This window comes from Nilaparvata lugens, chromosome 7 (genome assembly GCF_014356525.2).
Source record: "Nilaparvata lugens isolate BPH chromosome 7, ASM1435652v1, whole genome shotgun sequence".
Taxonomy (NCBI): domain Eukaryota; kingdom Metazoa; phylum Arthropoda; class Insecta; order Hemiptera; family Delphacidae; genus Nilaparvata; species Nilaparvata lugens.
The window spans coordinates 5,000,062-5,016,503 of NC_052510.1; the positions used below are offsets into that span (position 1 = coordinate 5,000,062).

Sequence of the window (16,442 nt, forward strand, 5' to 3'; positions counted from 1 at the left end):
ATTTTTCATAACTGTACTCATATAAAATAATATATTAATATTGCAATGAAACGTTTAGTTTTTGAATAAAAATTATTTTCAAGCCCCAAAATCCATTGAAGAATTGCCGAATTGATTGATCACGAGATAATTCATTGAAGTTCAATTGCGTCGTAAACATAGAGAATTTCATCTTCATCAAGTGCTGTTTCACAAAATGTTTGGAGACAAAAGTCGCGTTGCCAATACATACATAGAAATGATACTCATTAATCATTCGTAAACAGTACAGGGGAAATACTTTCACCATTGAAAATGTTAATTTTCCTCCATGCAAAGCCTATGATAGTAATTGGAATACTGTGTACGTAGTACAGTATCCTTTGCTGCTCAAATCAAACCTACAGAAGAGTCACGACATGTCAATTGGAAAATGTTCTCATTTTCAATTGATATTTTTCATTTACATTTGAAGATTTCTCAAATACAATTCACTATTCTCAATTACATGTGATGACTTCCAAAATACAATTAACTATTCTCATCTACATCTGATATTCTCTCAATTACAAGTGACTATTCTCAAATACAATTGATACTTTCTCAAATTAACTTGATACTTTTTCAAATAAAATTGGAAAAGGTGTAGTTATATTATTAGTAGTTATGATATTTATAGTAGACTATTATTTTACACTTGACACTATAGTGAGGTCGTCCACGTTATAATGGCAGTATTTGATTACTATTTGTGCTCCTTTACCCTTGTCTATCATTCGACAAGCACATAGCGCTATCCTTTTCTACCTCCGCAATGATGCCAGATCGTATTTAACCATTTAAAATATAATTAATCAACAAAATATACAATCTTAATATTGAGAAAATCAATCATTTAATCATTGAAAAATAAATTTGCTTGAATTAATTTAGCCTAGTATTTGAAATTTGCAATATTGGAATGACATTTTTATGATTTGAACTTTTTAATTATAAAAATATTCAAGAATATTAGCCTTTATGTATTTTTCAGATTATGCAGACTGCTTACTCGGTTTTCAATGTATTTAGCAAAATCAAAACTTGAGAGAAAAACAGCTGAATATTCAAACTTGAAGCAATTATGCTTAGTATTGTCAACACAACATCATAAGATGTTGATAATAATAATTGATGTAAGTAATAATAATTGATGAAAATAACAAATGAGGAAGCTTCAAATGTAACTAAATAGTTTCAATTTCATTGCAAAGTTATCTGTTAAATATTATTCTATTCTGAGGAAAAATTCTTCCGTTGAGTCAAACGTTTTTGCTTTCAGCCAGTTACCTAAGACTCTACTGAATTTTTTCGATGGTAACTTTTTCACACTGCTTGGTGATTTATTGTAGAGAAGAATCTGTTGATAAATAAGTGCAATATTTTTAAAGTTTTTAATTTATTGTGATACATTCTGTGATTCATTTAGAGTATAACATCAACCTTCAAAATTCAAAATTCTCAATTTTTCATTCAATTTTTGAATTCTTGGACCGAAAATCAGTGACGAAGCAGTGTGTGCTTACATAACCTTAACTTTTGGACAACATTAACATTTTATCAAAATTTTTGGAGAGAAATAGTACAGCTCAGCCTAGTTTTTCCTCCAATGTCATAATAGTATTATGATTATAGTGTTTTATGCAATAAATGAATAAATAAATAAATAAATAAATAAATAAATTACACTGATTGAAATGACATTATGTAAAATTGTTGTTCTTCAATTTGATTATAATGAATTTAAAATGAACTCACAAATAAATTCAAGAGGTTGTTGAATTAATACCCTTCGTTCTGGAAAAACATAGGCTACAGAAATGAAAATAAAATTAATAAAATTAAAAAAAAACATATCTTGACTGTATATTATACATTATTAAATTCTAAGGTAAAAACACTTTTATGCCAAATTAGCAGAAAATGTTATTTATTGAATTAATAATACATGGGTTATTAGATGTTGTATATTTTTTGTTCGTATATTTGATGTTCAAGTTTATTTGTATAAGTGTATTAAAACGCATTTGGGTACAAAAATTTAAAAAGTTACGATTTAAAATGAGCTATATTAATATATGAGAGATACAATTAAATATTTATTCATATAAATATACATTTCAACAGGCATTCGTCCAAAACTGCGAAAAACCTTCATTTAGAATACACAGTCTAGAGGTTATGTAGCTATTGTTTTAGGAATATGAACAATTTGGATGAAAATTACCTGAATATGGAAAAAATTCTCAGTCTGATATTCAAGTTTGAAGTTCACAAAATTGTAGCCTGACTGCAGATTCAAGATCGACTGTAAAATTGTCATCAGCCACTCGACTCTATTCTACAAATTCAAAATCCATTCCAAGTGCTCCTGAAAATAATGAGAATGTATTAGACTTCTGTCAGCAGAATCACATATTGTACGAGTAAGGAAAATAATTATCAGATAGAGCTAATTACATGCAAAATCATGGAGTGTCAATTAGGTCTATTATCATCATTACAGCGAGATAAGTTAGTTGGACAGGGGATAAAATACTATTTTTTATTCAATTCAGTTTTATGATTTATCTTTTTTTGAGAAGTTTCTACTTTTTAAATGAATACATCGTGTCTTGAGCTCAAGAATCAAGAATTTTATTTGCCGAAAACTTTACATAAAAGCAATAAGTATCGTCAAACAATGAAACTATTTATAATACAATAATATAATACAACATCTGTCTTAAGTAACATATAGTTGAAACAGTTTACATTTAAATATCATAAAATTTACAAGTTCATTATACTTATAGTCTAGTTGAAATAGCCTATGTCATTGTGTATCAGTACCATACCATCAAGATTGCAATCATTTCTCATCAACCCATATCAGATACCTCGCATTGCAAAAATTCTCCGTTGAGTCGAACGTTTTTGCTTTCAGCCAGTTACCTAAGACTCTACTGAATTTTTTCGATGGTAACTTTTTCACACTGCTTGTAATTTATTGTAGAGAAGAATCTGTTGATACCTATGGCTTTTAATAGATTTGTGCTGTCGAACCCTAGGTCTCACAACGTGCTCCTTTTGTCGTGTATTGTAAGAGCTCAATATTAGAGGTCGTAGTGTGATTACAGATCATAGGTTGTGATTAAAAATGAGGGACATCCTTCACTACTAATAAATAACTAAAAAAAAATATTTAATCATACAAGTGTTGCCAGCTTATATTGTGAATCCCTTGAATTATTATCACACTTTTTCTATGAGAAACACATTTACCTCGGGAGGCCTTGAGAAACTAGGTCACGATATATCAATGATAAGAAACGTCCATTCCAAACAAATAATAGGTACGAGCCTGAAAAGAAAAGCAGATGGTTTGAAATTTTACCCTACAAGAAAAAAATGTATAATACAATTGTTTCACCATTTATTTGTCTCAGATAGAGCTAATAAGATAATCATAAATGTTCACACATATACATTTAACATCATAGACAAATTCATACAAATGGTGCAAGAGCAATATTGAAGAGATTTTGTCAAAATTCAATATCAATATTTGAGTAGAGTACAATCTCTGGAAAATATCCTGAATAATTGACCAAACGCAGTGAGGTCTATGTTCTAACTCGGATTTTCTTTCGTCTGTCTGTATGTATGAAATGCATTTACGGCCAAACGCGTTGATAGAATTCTATCAAGATTTGGCAGGAATATTAATTTTTTAACTGCGCGTCAATATATACACAAGGTCTTTTGAAATTTTTCATTTCAAGGATATAATGAAAGGAAAAGGAATTTCCTCCATAATCCGATATCACTAAATATTATCATCTACCCTGAAGGATTAATCACACTATAGAATCATTCATAATCAATCAGCTGACAAGTGGATTATTTATTGCATGCATTACACAGATGTCTGGAGAAGCCAGTGAATAGGTGACACTAGATACTGTGGATGAGAAAACTGCGTGAGACCTACTGTTCACAGAGCTACTAGTTATCAAGTCATTTGATTTGTCTCAGATAGAGCTAATAAAAGTTATCATTGATATTTCATCTGTTAAGATTATCATCACGGACAAATTCAGGCAGTATTCTATTAAAATATTTTTGATTAAAAAACTTCCAAAAATTATTTGAAATACATTCAAATATAAACTGAAAACTCATTCGTTCATTTAATAATTGATGTAACTCATTTGTCTCATATAGAGCTAATAATGAGATCATCATTATTTCATTAGTTTGGTTATAATCACTGACAAATGAAAAGGCTAAATTGCTCATCGATAGAATTCACAAACTTAATTGTGTTCACGATAAGTTATTGTGAGTTTCCAATTACTAGTAGTTCTGTGAACAGTAACCTCACGCAGTATTCTCACCATAAGTACCTGATTGAAACTATAAACTTTACGGAAACAGCAATAGACTGGCTTCTCCACACATCTGTATAATCACTTGTCAGCTTATTTATGATGAATAATTATTCTATAGTCTGATTTTTACTCTAATATGGCGTATGAAGGAGGCTCCTTTTTCCTTTTATATATCCTTGAAATGCAAAATTTCCAAAACCTTGTATATACGTCGACGCGCAATTAAAAAAGGAACATACCTGTCAATTCATGAAAATCTATTACCGCGTTTCGCCGTAAATGCGCAACTATAAACATTAAGAGAAATGCCAAACCGTCGACTTGAATCTTGGACCTCACTTCGCTCGGTCAACAATAACTTTAACATAATTAAATCCACTTGATAGAGTCTCAGATAGAGCTAATATGCATATCATATAGTTCATGAGTGAAACTATCATCATGGACTTATCAAGATACAATTAAAATTTTAATTGTTCATTAAATTTTTAATTATACTTAGATGTAAACTATACGAGATATTCTACCATCATGCTCCTTCGCTTAATTGATGAATACATTTCATTACTTTTGCTTGTGTAATGAGAAGACGTAAAATACACTGGGTCGATTGGATAAAAACTAGAATCTAGTGACTAGCAACTAGTCATTGGATTTAGCTATACAAATAAGATTATACAGCTGAATTGAATCCTAGGATTTCTTTCAAAATTACTTAGAACTAACAACTTCTACTTCTATTCAATGTTTTGCTAATTATATTCAATTGACTGGCAAAAAAAGAATTGAACCGAATACCGAAGAATTATAGATTACTTGAGTTGTAAGATCTAACTAACTGAGATGGCTCGGGAATGCAAAAACCTTTCTTAATTAAACCATTATCGGAGGTGTTGAGCTGAACCCCGGTCCCGAGAACGTTACCCTCGACGATGTGTGGAAAAAGCACGAAAACCATTTTTTAATTAAATTTGTCTCAGATAGAGCTAATAAGGATATCATTGATATTTCATCGCATAAATTATCATCACAGACAAATATTACGAAATACAAATAATGATAGTGTTATTGAAGAGAATAATTTCAATCTTATACTGCGCTATGAATTAATAAAACAATATTGAAACTTGTAGTACCCTTTATTATTTAAAATTTACAACGACTAGTTTCGACCATAACTTAGGTCATTTTCAAGTTGTGAAAATGAAGTATAATATAAGAAATAAACTAACAAAATGGAAACAGTAAAAGAAATTTATCAGCCTGTATAAGGACATACCATTGAACACTCTTCAAGGTTTCATTCACTTCTTTCAAGGTTCATCAATTACTTGAAAGCTACATTTTTTGTCGAAATCAACAAAATGAAATTACAATTGAACGATAAAGTGCTTGAGTTAGCAGAACTGAAAGAATCGATAAAAATCAGGCCTACACGGAAATAGGGCCTTAAACAGTAATTAAAATAGGCTAAAATATCAACAATTATAATTTTTACCTTCCATAATTGTCCATTTTCTTTTGTTGAATAAAGTAGGATACGGATTTTCAAGTCCCGAATTGAGGTCTAATTGATTCAAACAATACATGAAAAAGAAAAACACATATTATAGAAATGTGAAAAAGACAATGTATATTATTTATTTATCCACGAATAAATAATAAATATTGACTACAGACATTGATTCAATATTATTACAGTTTTATTACGATTGAAAGGTTTTGTAACTGCAATCACAGTTTAAAAATATTATGGTACAATTGAATTCAATTAAAATTATTTTGTTGCAATCAGAAGCACTGTACAGTCTGCTAAAAAATAATATTACAATTAATATTAAAAAAAAGAAGTTTTAATGAAATTTACTACAGTACTAACTTACATGACCTTATGCAACTATACCAAGTTGCTTTACCAGAAAAATGGAAGACTATTGATAGTTAAAGCTACTTTAGAAATTTATGAATTACTAGCAGACCATATTAGTGCTTTTGTTTCATTCTCATGCCAACTGTCATTAAGACAATCATCAAATGCACTACGATTTCATCATTTTGCAACATAATAATACATATAAAAAAGAGATATGCGGTGATTTGAGATGAATTATTTATTTTAGTGAGGTCCACGTTATAGTGAGTACTTGATTAACATTGATGTTGCTATCCTTGTCTGTCATTAGACAAAGCAGATAGCGCTATCCTTTTCTAGCTCTGCAACGTTGTCAGATTGTTTTTGAACCATGTAGGAATATAATTAATCAATAAAATATTTGATCCCAATAACTAAGAAAATTTAATAAATGGAATCACTGAGAAATTATATTATTTTCTTGAAGAATAAAATATAATTGACTACCATTAACAAGAATAAAAAGTTAATATTACATAAGATATACCGGAATCTATAGAGCCATCAAGCTATCTACTAATTGATTAGTTTCAATCCATGACCGGCGGTCACAGTTACCGGATGGATTTGATTTTGAAACTTCTCTAGGCCTGTTACAGAGCTCGACCGACCGCCAGTGCGTATGCACCATCCTAACTACATCAGTTTTTCTGACTCACAAAATGGATGCCTTTACAGATTGTTTAATTGCAGCTTATTATCTTCGTAAACGAAAGATTAAAAGACGTAGATATCAAGTTCACCCGATGGTCGCTCAAAGAGCATTTCAAAGGGAATTTAGTACCATTATATACATCATTGATGGGGATGAAGATATATTTTTTAACAACCTCAGAATGTCCATCAGAAATTTTGATGAGTTATTTCGAGCTTGTATCACCATTGGGATGACTTGCAGTCACTTTAAGCTACGGATCAAATTATTATTATTTTGTCTTGTGAAACTGTATATATTATGAGCATAGCTCCAACAGTGTATGACACGTCAATTAAATAATATTAATCTACATGTAGTTTTCCCAGTTTTCATTTTCCTAGTTTTCTCCATCTAAATGTAGATAATATTAATAACATATTATTTTTCACATAAAAAATTTAGAAATGATTGGAAAATGTATAGAAAAACTCTGAATTCAAATATGACACTATTAATTGAATTCATGCATTACGCTATTCAATTCATATCAGCTGCTTGTCGGGCAGAGGTGTCAGCACATTGGTTATGTTGCGATCAGGCTACTGATCAGTACTGAAGCTCTGAAAGCTTCTATTTGTTTCAATAGCGCGTCAGTCGACCGATGGAACGGATGCGCACGAGCTCGACCGTTGGTCTTCGTACGCAGTGTAAACGCATGGTCCTGACCGTGCGTATGCGTGCCGTCAGTCCTGCTCTGTACGGATACATGGAATATCAATGGAAAAGACATGCGCGACTGAAGTACGCACTGACGGTCGGTCAAGCTCTGTAACCGGCCTTATTGTCTCATAAATTTACATGACATGAAAAATTTGCAAAAAAAATATTATCCTTCAGAAAAAATAAAGCTCAAAGGTATATTACCTATTTCGTCAGGAGGTAAGAAACATTAAAACTGAGATGGCCTTAGTTCGTAGATAGTACGTTTTGCAAGGATCTGCGGGTCAACTATTACTTTTAGTCTTATTACATCTGTTTTGAACGGAGCCATCTCAAAATTGTTCCAAAAAGTCGTCTAACTCGTCTTGTCTTATGCCGCAGCCACAGCTGGCCCAGCCTGATAAAGGTGCAATTCCTTACAAAGGCCAATGAAGGCCAGCGCTGGCAACCACCCATCCACACACTGGCGCTGGTCGACATTGGCCTTCATTGGGCCAACATGTAGATGCGGCATTAGAGAGTAGAGGGGGAAGTTGATTAGTTTCTTTAGGAACCTATGGAAACCCGATCTCCATGTCACGAACGCACTGTGGTAGTCGGTTGAAAAACCATAATGCAATGGCAACGTAGAGAATCGGCAAAGCTGTAGTCCTGCCTTTTTCACTAACTTTATAACGAGAACCTTACTATAGTATCTTAATTTTCATTTCATCAATATCTTTGTTAGTAATTGTTACTTTTCAAGTAGACGTAGACAATTATTGCTTTTAGTAAGTTGCAATTGCATAAAAATACACGTTTCCTTCAGAATGTTAATCATATATATCAAATTTTCTTATAAACAATGTCATAGAAATTAATTCTTCACTTTCAATGTTACATGGTCATCTTACAATCTAGAGAGAGGAGGTAAGATTTTAAGTGAATAACTCAACGTAGTAAAATGTCTCATATTATAGCAGAACACTTGTTAAGCCAACCTCTATCCAAATCCCGAATATCAACAAAATCTTGGAAATTATCATTTTTCATTTGTCACGAATATGAACACCAACCGACTGACAGATATTTTACAAGAATGAAAGTAACTTTAACGGTTGAGCCTCCTGCACACAGGAACAATAGTCGTGTCCACTATATCTGACAATTAGTGGCGTCCACTAGATCTAACAATTAGTGGCGTCCACTAGATCTGACAATTAGTGGCATCCACTAGATCTGACAATTAGTGGCGTCCACTAGATCTGACAATTAGTGGCATCCACTAGATCTGACAATTAGTGGCATCCACTAGATCTGACAATCAGTGGCATCCACTACATCTGACAATTAGTGGCGTCCAATACATCTGACAATTAGTGACGTCCACTACATCTGACAATTAGTGGCATCAACTAGATCTAACAATTAGTGGCGTCCACTATATCTGACAATTAGTGGCGTCCACTACATCTGACAATTAGTGGCGTCCAATACATCTGACAATTAGTGGCGTCCACTAGATCTGACAATTAGTGGCGTCCACTAGATCTAACAATTAATGGCGTCCACTATATCTGACAATTAGTGGCGTCCACTAGATCTAACAATTTGTGGCGTCCACTACATCTGACAATTAGTGGCGTCCACTAGATCTAACAATTAGTGGCGTCCACTATATCTGACAATTAGTGGCGTCCACTGGATCTAACAATTAGTGGCATCCACTACACCTGACAATTAGTGGCGTCCACTACATCTGACAATTAATGGCGTCCACTATATCTGACAATTAGTGGCGTCCATTAGATCTAACAATTTGTGGCGTCCACTACATCTGACAATTAGTGGCGTCCACTAGATCTAACAATTAGTGGCGTCCACTATATCTGACAATTAGTGGCGTCCACTACATCTGACAATAAGTGGCGTCCACTACATTTGACAATTAGTGGCGTCCACTACATCTGTCAATTAATGGCGTCCACTATATCTGACAATTAGTGGCGTCCACTACATCTGACAATTAATGGCGTCCACTATATCTGACAATTAGTGGCGTCCACTAGATCTAACAATTAGTGGCTTCCACTAGATCTAACAATTAATGGCGTCCACTATATCTGACAATCAGTGGCGTCCACTAGATCTAACAATCAGTGGCATCCACTAACTAGCCATACAGTGACATAGCAGCGTTCGAGACCCTTCTCACAGGGACAATAGATGGAATTTTAGTAGCCGCCACTAGTACCCAGGTCTAGTGTACGTGGTACCCAGGTCTAGTGGACGTCTCTATGTGCAATTGGTGGAGGGAAGCCAGCGAACCAACATAAAGCCCGGTCCAGACGCTCAAGTTAAGCTTCAGTCTTTTGCTCAAGCAAAAGTCGGAGCATGTAAGTCGTTGCGTCTGGACGGTAAAACGGATGGGTCTTCAAGCTTAAGTCGCCAACTTAAAATGTATCGGCTGCGAATCTTTTTCCATCAAACTGTCCAAATCCTATCCACCAAAACCTAAATCGCGTAAAAATGGAGATAGATAAATTGAGATTACAGATTCGGATTCAGCACCCACAAATTAATAAAATGCCTCGCGAATACTTGAAAATAAGCAAGTTTTTTTTTATTTATTGTATAACCCTTTTTTCTTTCTTGATTCTCATGATACACTCAGAATTTGATGTTGATATTATGATTTACTATCATGATTTATAATAAGATGTACTATATTGTTGGTTGATAGGAATACTATCTACAAATTTCAATCCATTTACAATCACTGTGTCTCAAGATATGACATGTAACAAAGCCATTTAGCGATTAACAGTAGTGGCGAAGCTGAAGGGGAATCTGAGAGTCTGAGACTTCCCAAAATTAATTACGATAAATGTGAATACTATTTTTTATTAGCACGCATATAGATATCTTTCCAATTTGGATAAAAATTGGCCAGACCGCCTAACAGACTGTTATGTGGCTCCCTCTATCTGGCCGACAGTCGACTGGCTATTCTTTCACCATTGTGAGTCTCGTACTTATAAGACTCCTACTTCATTCATAATAGGCGTGGCGTATGATATGGTTGCTATGACAACGTGACGTAGCACCAATGCTACATAGTAGGGCTTGGAGTCTAGGCTCCTAGTTAGAGTTCCATATCGAATCGATATTATCGATGTCTTGATCTCGATGTATCGAACAGTCGACATTGAAGCAATCGATGCTTTTCAAAATAATTTGAAGATTTCAAATAAATCAGTTGGTTTATTATGTCTCATGTAACGGTAACATTTGGCGCGTTCTTAACCTAAAACTCGGTTTCGGCGGTTTGTTCTCATTTACCCATAATCATAAATAATGAAATCGAATATTTTTTTCAATTTCGAAATTTTATCTCCAATTTGTTGTTGAACTTTCACCATAATTTCCAACTTCTTAATAATTAGGCTATGGATCAGTGTAATGATCTGGTGAAGTATTTGCTTCAAACTCCGTTTCTTCTTTATCTTTTGAAGCAAAATGTGCTCTGAAAGACAAGCGGCCACAACCATTACTGAAATTGTTCAAAAAGATGGCAATCAAGCAAGAACTTTTCAGTCCCAATGGTATAAGAATTATCAATGGCTTACGGCAAGTGTGACAGACTGTACATTTTATTGTTATGTTTGTTTGTTATTTGGGGGTGATAGTGAATGGAATCAGACTGGAATCAGTATCCTTAAAAACTTTCATAGGAGAGCATGAAAACACCAGATTTCTAAAAGACATATTCTAAATAGTGAGCGTTTTCTTCTTCTTGGCAGGAATAGAGTAGAGCATGCATTATCAGAAGCAGCACGTCTTGCAGCTCTGAAACATAATGAGGTAGTAACACATAATCGACGGGTTGTTGGTAGATTAGTTCAAGTGGTTTGTTTTCTTGGTAAACAAGAACTTCCTTTCCGGGGGCATGTTGAGAGTAGTAATTCTGTGAATAGAGGCAACTACCTTGAAACTCTTGAACTGCTGGCACAAGAAGAACAATTCATGAGAGAGCATCTTGGAGCAGCATCAGGATTCAAAGGAACTTCAAGTGAGATTCAAAATGATATTATTGACTGTGTGACACAAGTGGTGAATGAAGAAATTCAAAAACAGCTTTCAACTTGTGAGTTTGTATCGGTTCAGGCTGATGAAACATTGGACGTCTCTTGTCAGACACAAATGAACATTATACTCCGTTATTGTGTAAATTACAATGTTTATGAGAGGTTTGTTGGTTTTTATGATGTTTCGAAGGATAAAAGTGCTGCTGGTCTAGCAACTGTAATTTGAATGTCTTGAAGAAATGGGGTGTGGATAAAAATTGATATGTCAGACTTATGATGGTGCTTCAGTAATGGCCGGTTCTAGAGGGGGTGTGCAAGCGATTATAAAGCAAGATTGCCCACTGGCAATGTTCATACATTGCTATGCCCACCAACTTAATTTGGTTCTCTTGTATGGAGCAAAAACTATAAAGAAAGTGCGTTTCTTCACATATGATTTGACTGCCTTCCATACATATTTCAGCAATCTTCAAAAAGAACACAAGTGTTGAGGGATAAAGGTTCAAACTTCCTCAAGCTTGCACAACGCGATGGAACTTTCACTCCAGGGCAACAACGACAATTTCATCTCATTTCAAAGGCTTGAAAGAAGCTCTTGGGCAAGTCATTGAAAATTATGATGAATGGGATGGTGAATCAGTGAATGGTGCCTTAGGACTTTTCAAGAGATTGGACGACCTAAACTTCCTATTCCTCCTTTGCTTTTTCAATAAAATTTCAGTTTCACTGACCATTTATTCAAGGTGTTGCAACTGAAGTGTACATCAAATGTGAATATTTGCAATCATGAGATAAAAGAAACAATTAAAAATCTACAGAACTTGAGAAATGAGGAAACAATCAATGAATGTGTCGAATCCAGCATAGAGCTCAATACTGAAGTGACAACAGAAAAATTTGTTTTGCCAACCCTAAAAGCAACTGCATATGAAATAGTTGATACCATAGTGGTGCAGATGGAAACAAGGTTCTGTGATTTTGAGAACTTTCACTTTGCAGAATTACTGGATGAGAGTCAGTTTCCATCCTACAATGACAATTTTCCAACCTCCAAGTTGGATCAGCTCTTGAAAAATTATCCTTTCTTTGATAGCGAGCAACTGCAAAATGAACTCTTAAACATTTACTCTGACAATTCCAAGCATCTACCCCCACAGAAATTTTATTGTTGCAGTATTTTTTGGATAATGGTCTGGATCCTGTTTATGAACAAACTACACGTTTAATTCGTTTAGTGCTCACATTTCCAGTGACAACATGTTCCAGTGAGAGATCAATGAGTGCACTAAAACGCATAAAAACATTTTTAAGAAATTCTATGACCAATGATAGACTCACCAACTTGAGCACACTGGCAATAGAGAAATCTCTTTTGCACGAACTGTCAAACAGCCAGAGCTTCAAAGACCGAATTATTGATGTCTTTGCACAGAAGAAAGACAGGCGCATAGATTTAATCTACAAGAAAATTTAAGGTAAGCTTCAGAATTCCTAGACTCCCCTTCTAGTTATAGGTAGCTTCGCCACTGATTAACAGTAATATTTTTGTCATTATGTTGTTAAATATAGCATTCTCCAGTTGAATCAGCGAAAAAGTACGATATAATTATTATTCATCTACCGGATATATGTCAACCGTATACAATTCAGACTCGATGAACCATATCAAGCCCAATTTCCATCAGTCATTGACAGAGTCAAACATCATTGTCAAGGCGATGACAGGCCAGAGAGTATAGAATGTATTAAGGTGCGTACAGACTTTCGTTCCGCTCCAAGACCGAACGTCACTCCAGCAGAGCGATGATGATCGACCGGCGAGCAACAATGGTTCGACCGGGGAACGCGAGAAGATCTACCATCTTCCGTAACGTTCATGATCGGTGCGAGTAGAGAGCGGAGGCGGAGCGATTGCTGTGCGATGGTGGTACGTGGGCGGTACGAGGGAGGAGCGTGCTCGGTGCGGGTTGGAAGCACGAGTATGTTACGCAACTTTACATTCTATCCTCACTGTGACAGGCACCATGAAATTATGAAAATCATTTCACTCAATACCCTTGTATTGTATAAGTACAATACCCTTGGCTTGTTGCCAATGTTTAATTATATGACATACGCAGGAATACAGTAGCTAGCCTACTTCACTTGGTTTCTATTGCAGATTGGAATATTCATTAACTTCTCGATGAGTGAGTGGTATATAGTGGTATATGAGTGAGTATACTGAGCAGTCAGGTGTCAACTCTACCTTTCTTCCTATTTTTACACACGAAGCAAGAGTGGCCAAGAGTACTAGCTCTTCCATAGTTGATGACGAACTGAGCTTGTGAGCACAAATAAAGGAAAACGGACGACATGAGCCGGATGCTTGTGGACGCAATTTTACATCCGTCTCTTGCTTGAGCAAAAGACAGATGGTGGCGTCTGGACCGGGCTTAAGAATTTCAACTTACCATACCAACGCTTAGCTCTTCATCTTCAACATTTGGGGCACCAATTTGAGTGTTGTGGCGACTATGAGGTGGTTTTACAAATACTGCCTGCACGAATCTCCTGGGGACATCAATGTCTTCTTTTTGTTTACTGTTCGCCTGTACACATACGAATTTGTCTTCACCTCGAATCCACAATCGGTGGCCAACTTTGTTAAGTACTCGGTTGAGAAGAAATAGCTCCTGAAACAAAAATAGATAATACCGGTATTGTGAATTTCATATGATTTACATTGCAAAGCTAATGAGAATTGTAACTTGATAATAAATTGCATTTATACACACGCATTTGTGTATACTGATTTTATCTGTATGTTAAATTTTATTTGCACTCGATTCTTGATACAATAATAAGTTATAGAGTTACAGATGGAAATTTGTTATTGAAATTTATTCAAATGCTAATGAATTAATAATTATTAATAAACGAAAATTCGAATTAAATGATGCAAATCACCCCGAAGATTCTGCTACTACAAATATTGACAACAGGGTAATAAACAGCTGGATGGAAATTCAATGAACACTACTATTCAAAAATTACCTGTTTATTCAACAAGTAATCATATACAAATATAATCTAATATATTGTATAATATCAATAATTACATAATATCAAATATTGACAACAGGATAAACAGCTAATTCTAAAATTACCTGTAATAGCTAATTTTTGAATTAGCTGTTTATCCTGTTGTCAATATTAATTTTCAGGAGTCTCCGGAGAGATTTGCAGCGTTTAATTTTCGTTTAATAATAATTAATATGGAGTAAATCAATTTGATAATATTTTGGCTATAATGGTCCAGAGAATATTAATATTCGAACCTAGTGAGAAAATTAATTCATTACCACAAGTTACTTGAAAAAAACGTTTTCTAGTTGTAAACATAAAAATAAATTGGTTGACCTCCTTGTAGATCTAAAAGACGGTTCTGGCCAATATAGACATAGAATAGTAAAAGTAAATTGTAATAATATGAGCATTATTTTTCGTGTTATAGTTTTATCGTTTCAACGCGTTCAGTGCCAGCGTCCTATTAATAGGACCGCGGAAAGTTGTGCATAAAGTGGCAGCGTCCTCTTCTGTGCAAAGGCTAAAAATAAACTATCTACTCGTGATATTTTTCCAAGTTTTTCGATGTGTATATCATCAAGCTATCAAAATGAAAAAGATTTCACAGGAAACATTTTTTCCCCATCATTACTTTTTGAGATATGATCACCTGAAGTTTGAATTTTTGGGACAGAACATTTCAAATTGGGTAAGATGTAAGTCCATGAGATTTAGAGGATGGATGGTATTGTTGATCTAGTAAAACAAAGATTTTCTGAAAATATCAATTTTGAAAAAGTTATTTAATCTACCAAAAATAACTCAACTAAAAGTTACTTTCGGTTATTTTTAGTAAATTGAATAACTACCTATCTTAAAAATAAATATTTTCAGAAATTTTGTTTTACTAGATCAACAATACCATGAAGAATCTATCCTCTAAATCTCATGGATTTATCTCTTACCGAATTTGAAATGTTCAGTCCCAAAAATGTAATCTTTAGGCGCTCATATCTCAAAAAGTAATGATCAGAAAAAAAAATTTCTTGAGAAAACTTTTTCATTTTGATAGCTTGATAATACCTATACAAATCGAAAAACTTTGAAAAATATCACGAGTAGAAAGTTTATGTTTAGCCTTTGCACAGCCTTAATGGGACCGCTCTTCTTTTAGGTAATCCTTCTTGTCTCCTGTATCGAAAATCAGGTTCATTTTGTAAGGTACATAAAATATGGGAAAGTACTATCAAAAATGGAAACATCGATTCTCTTCGGTATATCAGTACTAATATCATACTTGGATGTTGCAAATTTTTGGGTTATGTTGCAATGTGAAGATGCAATTCCTTAGTGGCGTTCTAGCAGCGTTCAAAGCTATAAGCAGGCTTGACTACGTCAAGAGCTTCCTGCTTATAGCGCTGCTAGAACGCCTCTAAGGAATTGACCTCAAGTCAGTACATGTTAGCTTATAAAAGTTTGCAGATGTCAGAGGCTCTGAAATTAATCAGGTGTGACCTGAAACTCTAGACCTGAGCCAGCCAGGTCACTTGATATTATTAGCCTATTAGTACATTGCTCAACCTAACATGAGTGTCCTCAAGGTCAGCTGCTCAGCGTGTATTGTGGCTATGGATTTTACCTCTTCTTGTCCAGGTTTCCTGGTTGTT

General features: G+C 34.3%; 1 protein-coding gene across 1 annotated transcript in view; it reads right to left on the reverse strand.

Moving 5' to 3' along the window:
- LOC120352530 (pre-rRNA-processing protein TSR1 homolog) overlaps positions 1–14,437 on the reverse strand; it is a 28,539-nt gene extending 14,102 nt beyond the window's left edge. The window contains exons 1-2 of the mRNA XM_039433501.1: positions 14,181–14,437; positions 5,890–5,958 (exon numbers count right to left, since the gene is read on the reverse strand). Of these exons, the coding sequence (XP_039289435.1) occupies positions 5,890–5,958; positions 14,181–14,183 (72 nt within the window). The 5' untranslated portion in view covers positions 14,184–14,437. The remainder of the gene's footprint in view (positions 1–5,889; positions 5,959–14,180) is intronic.
- Between the last annotated feature and the right edge of the window lie 2,005 nt (positions 14,438–16,442).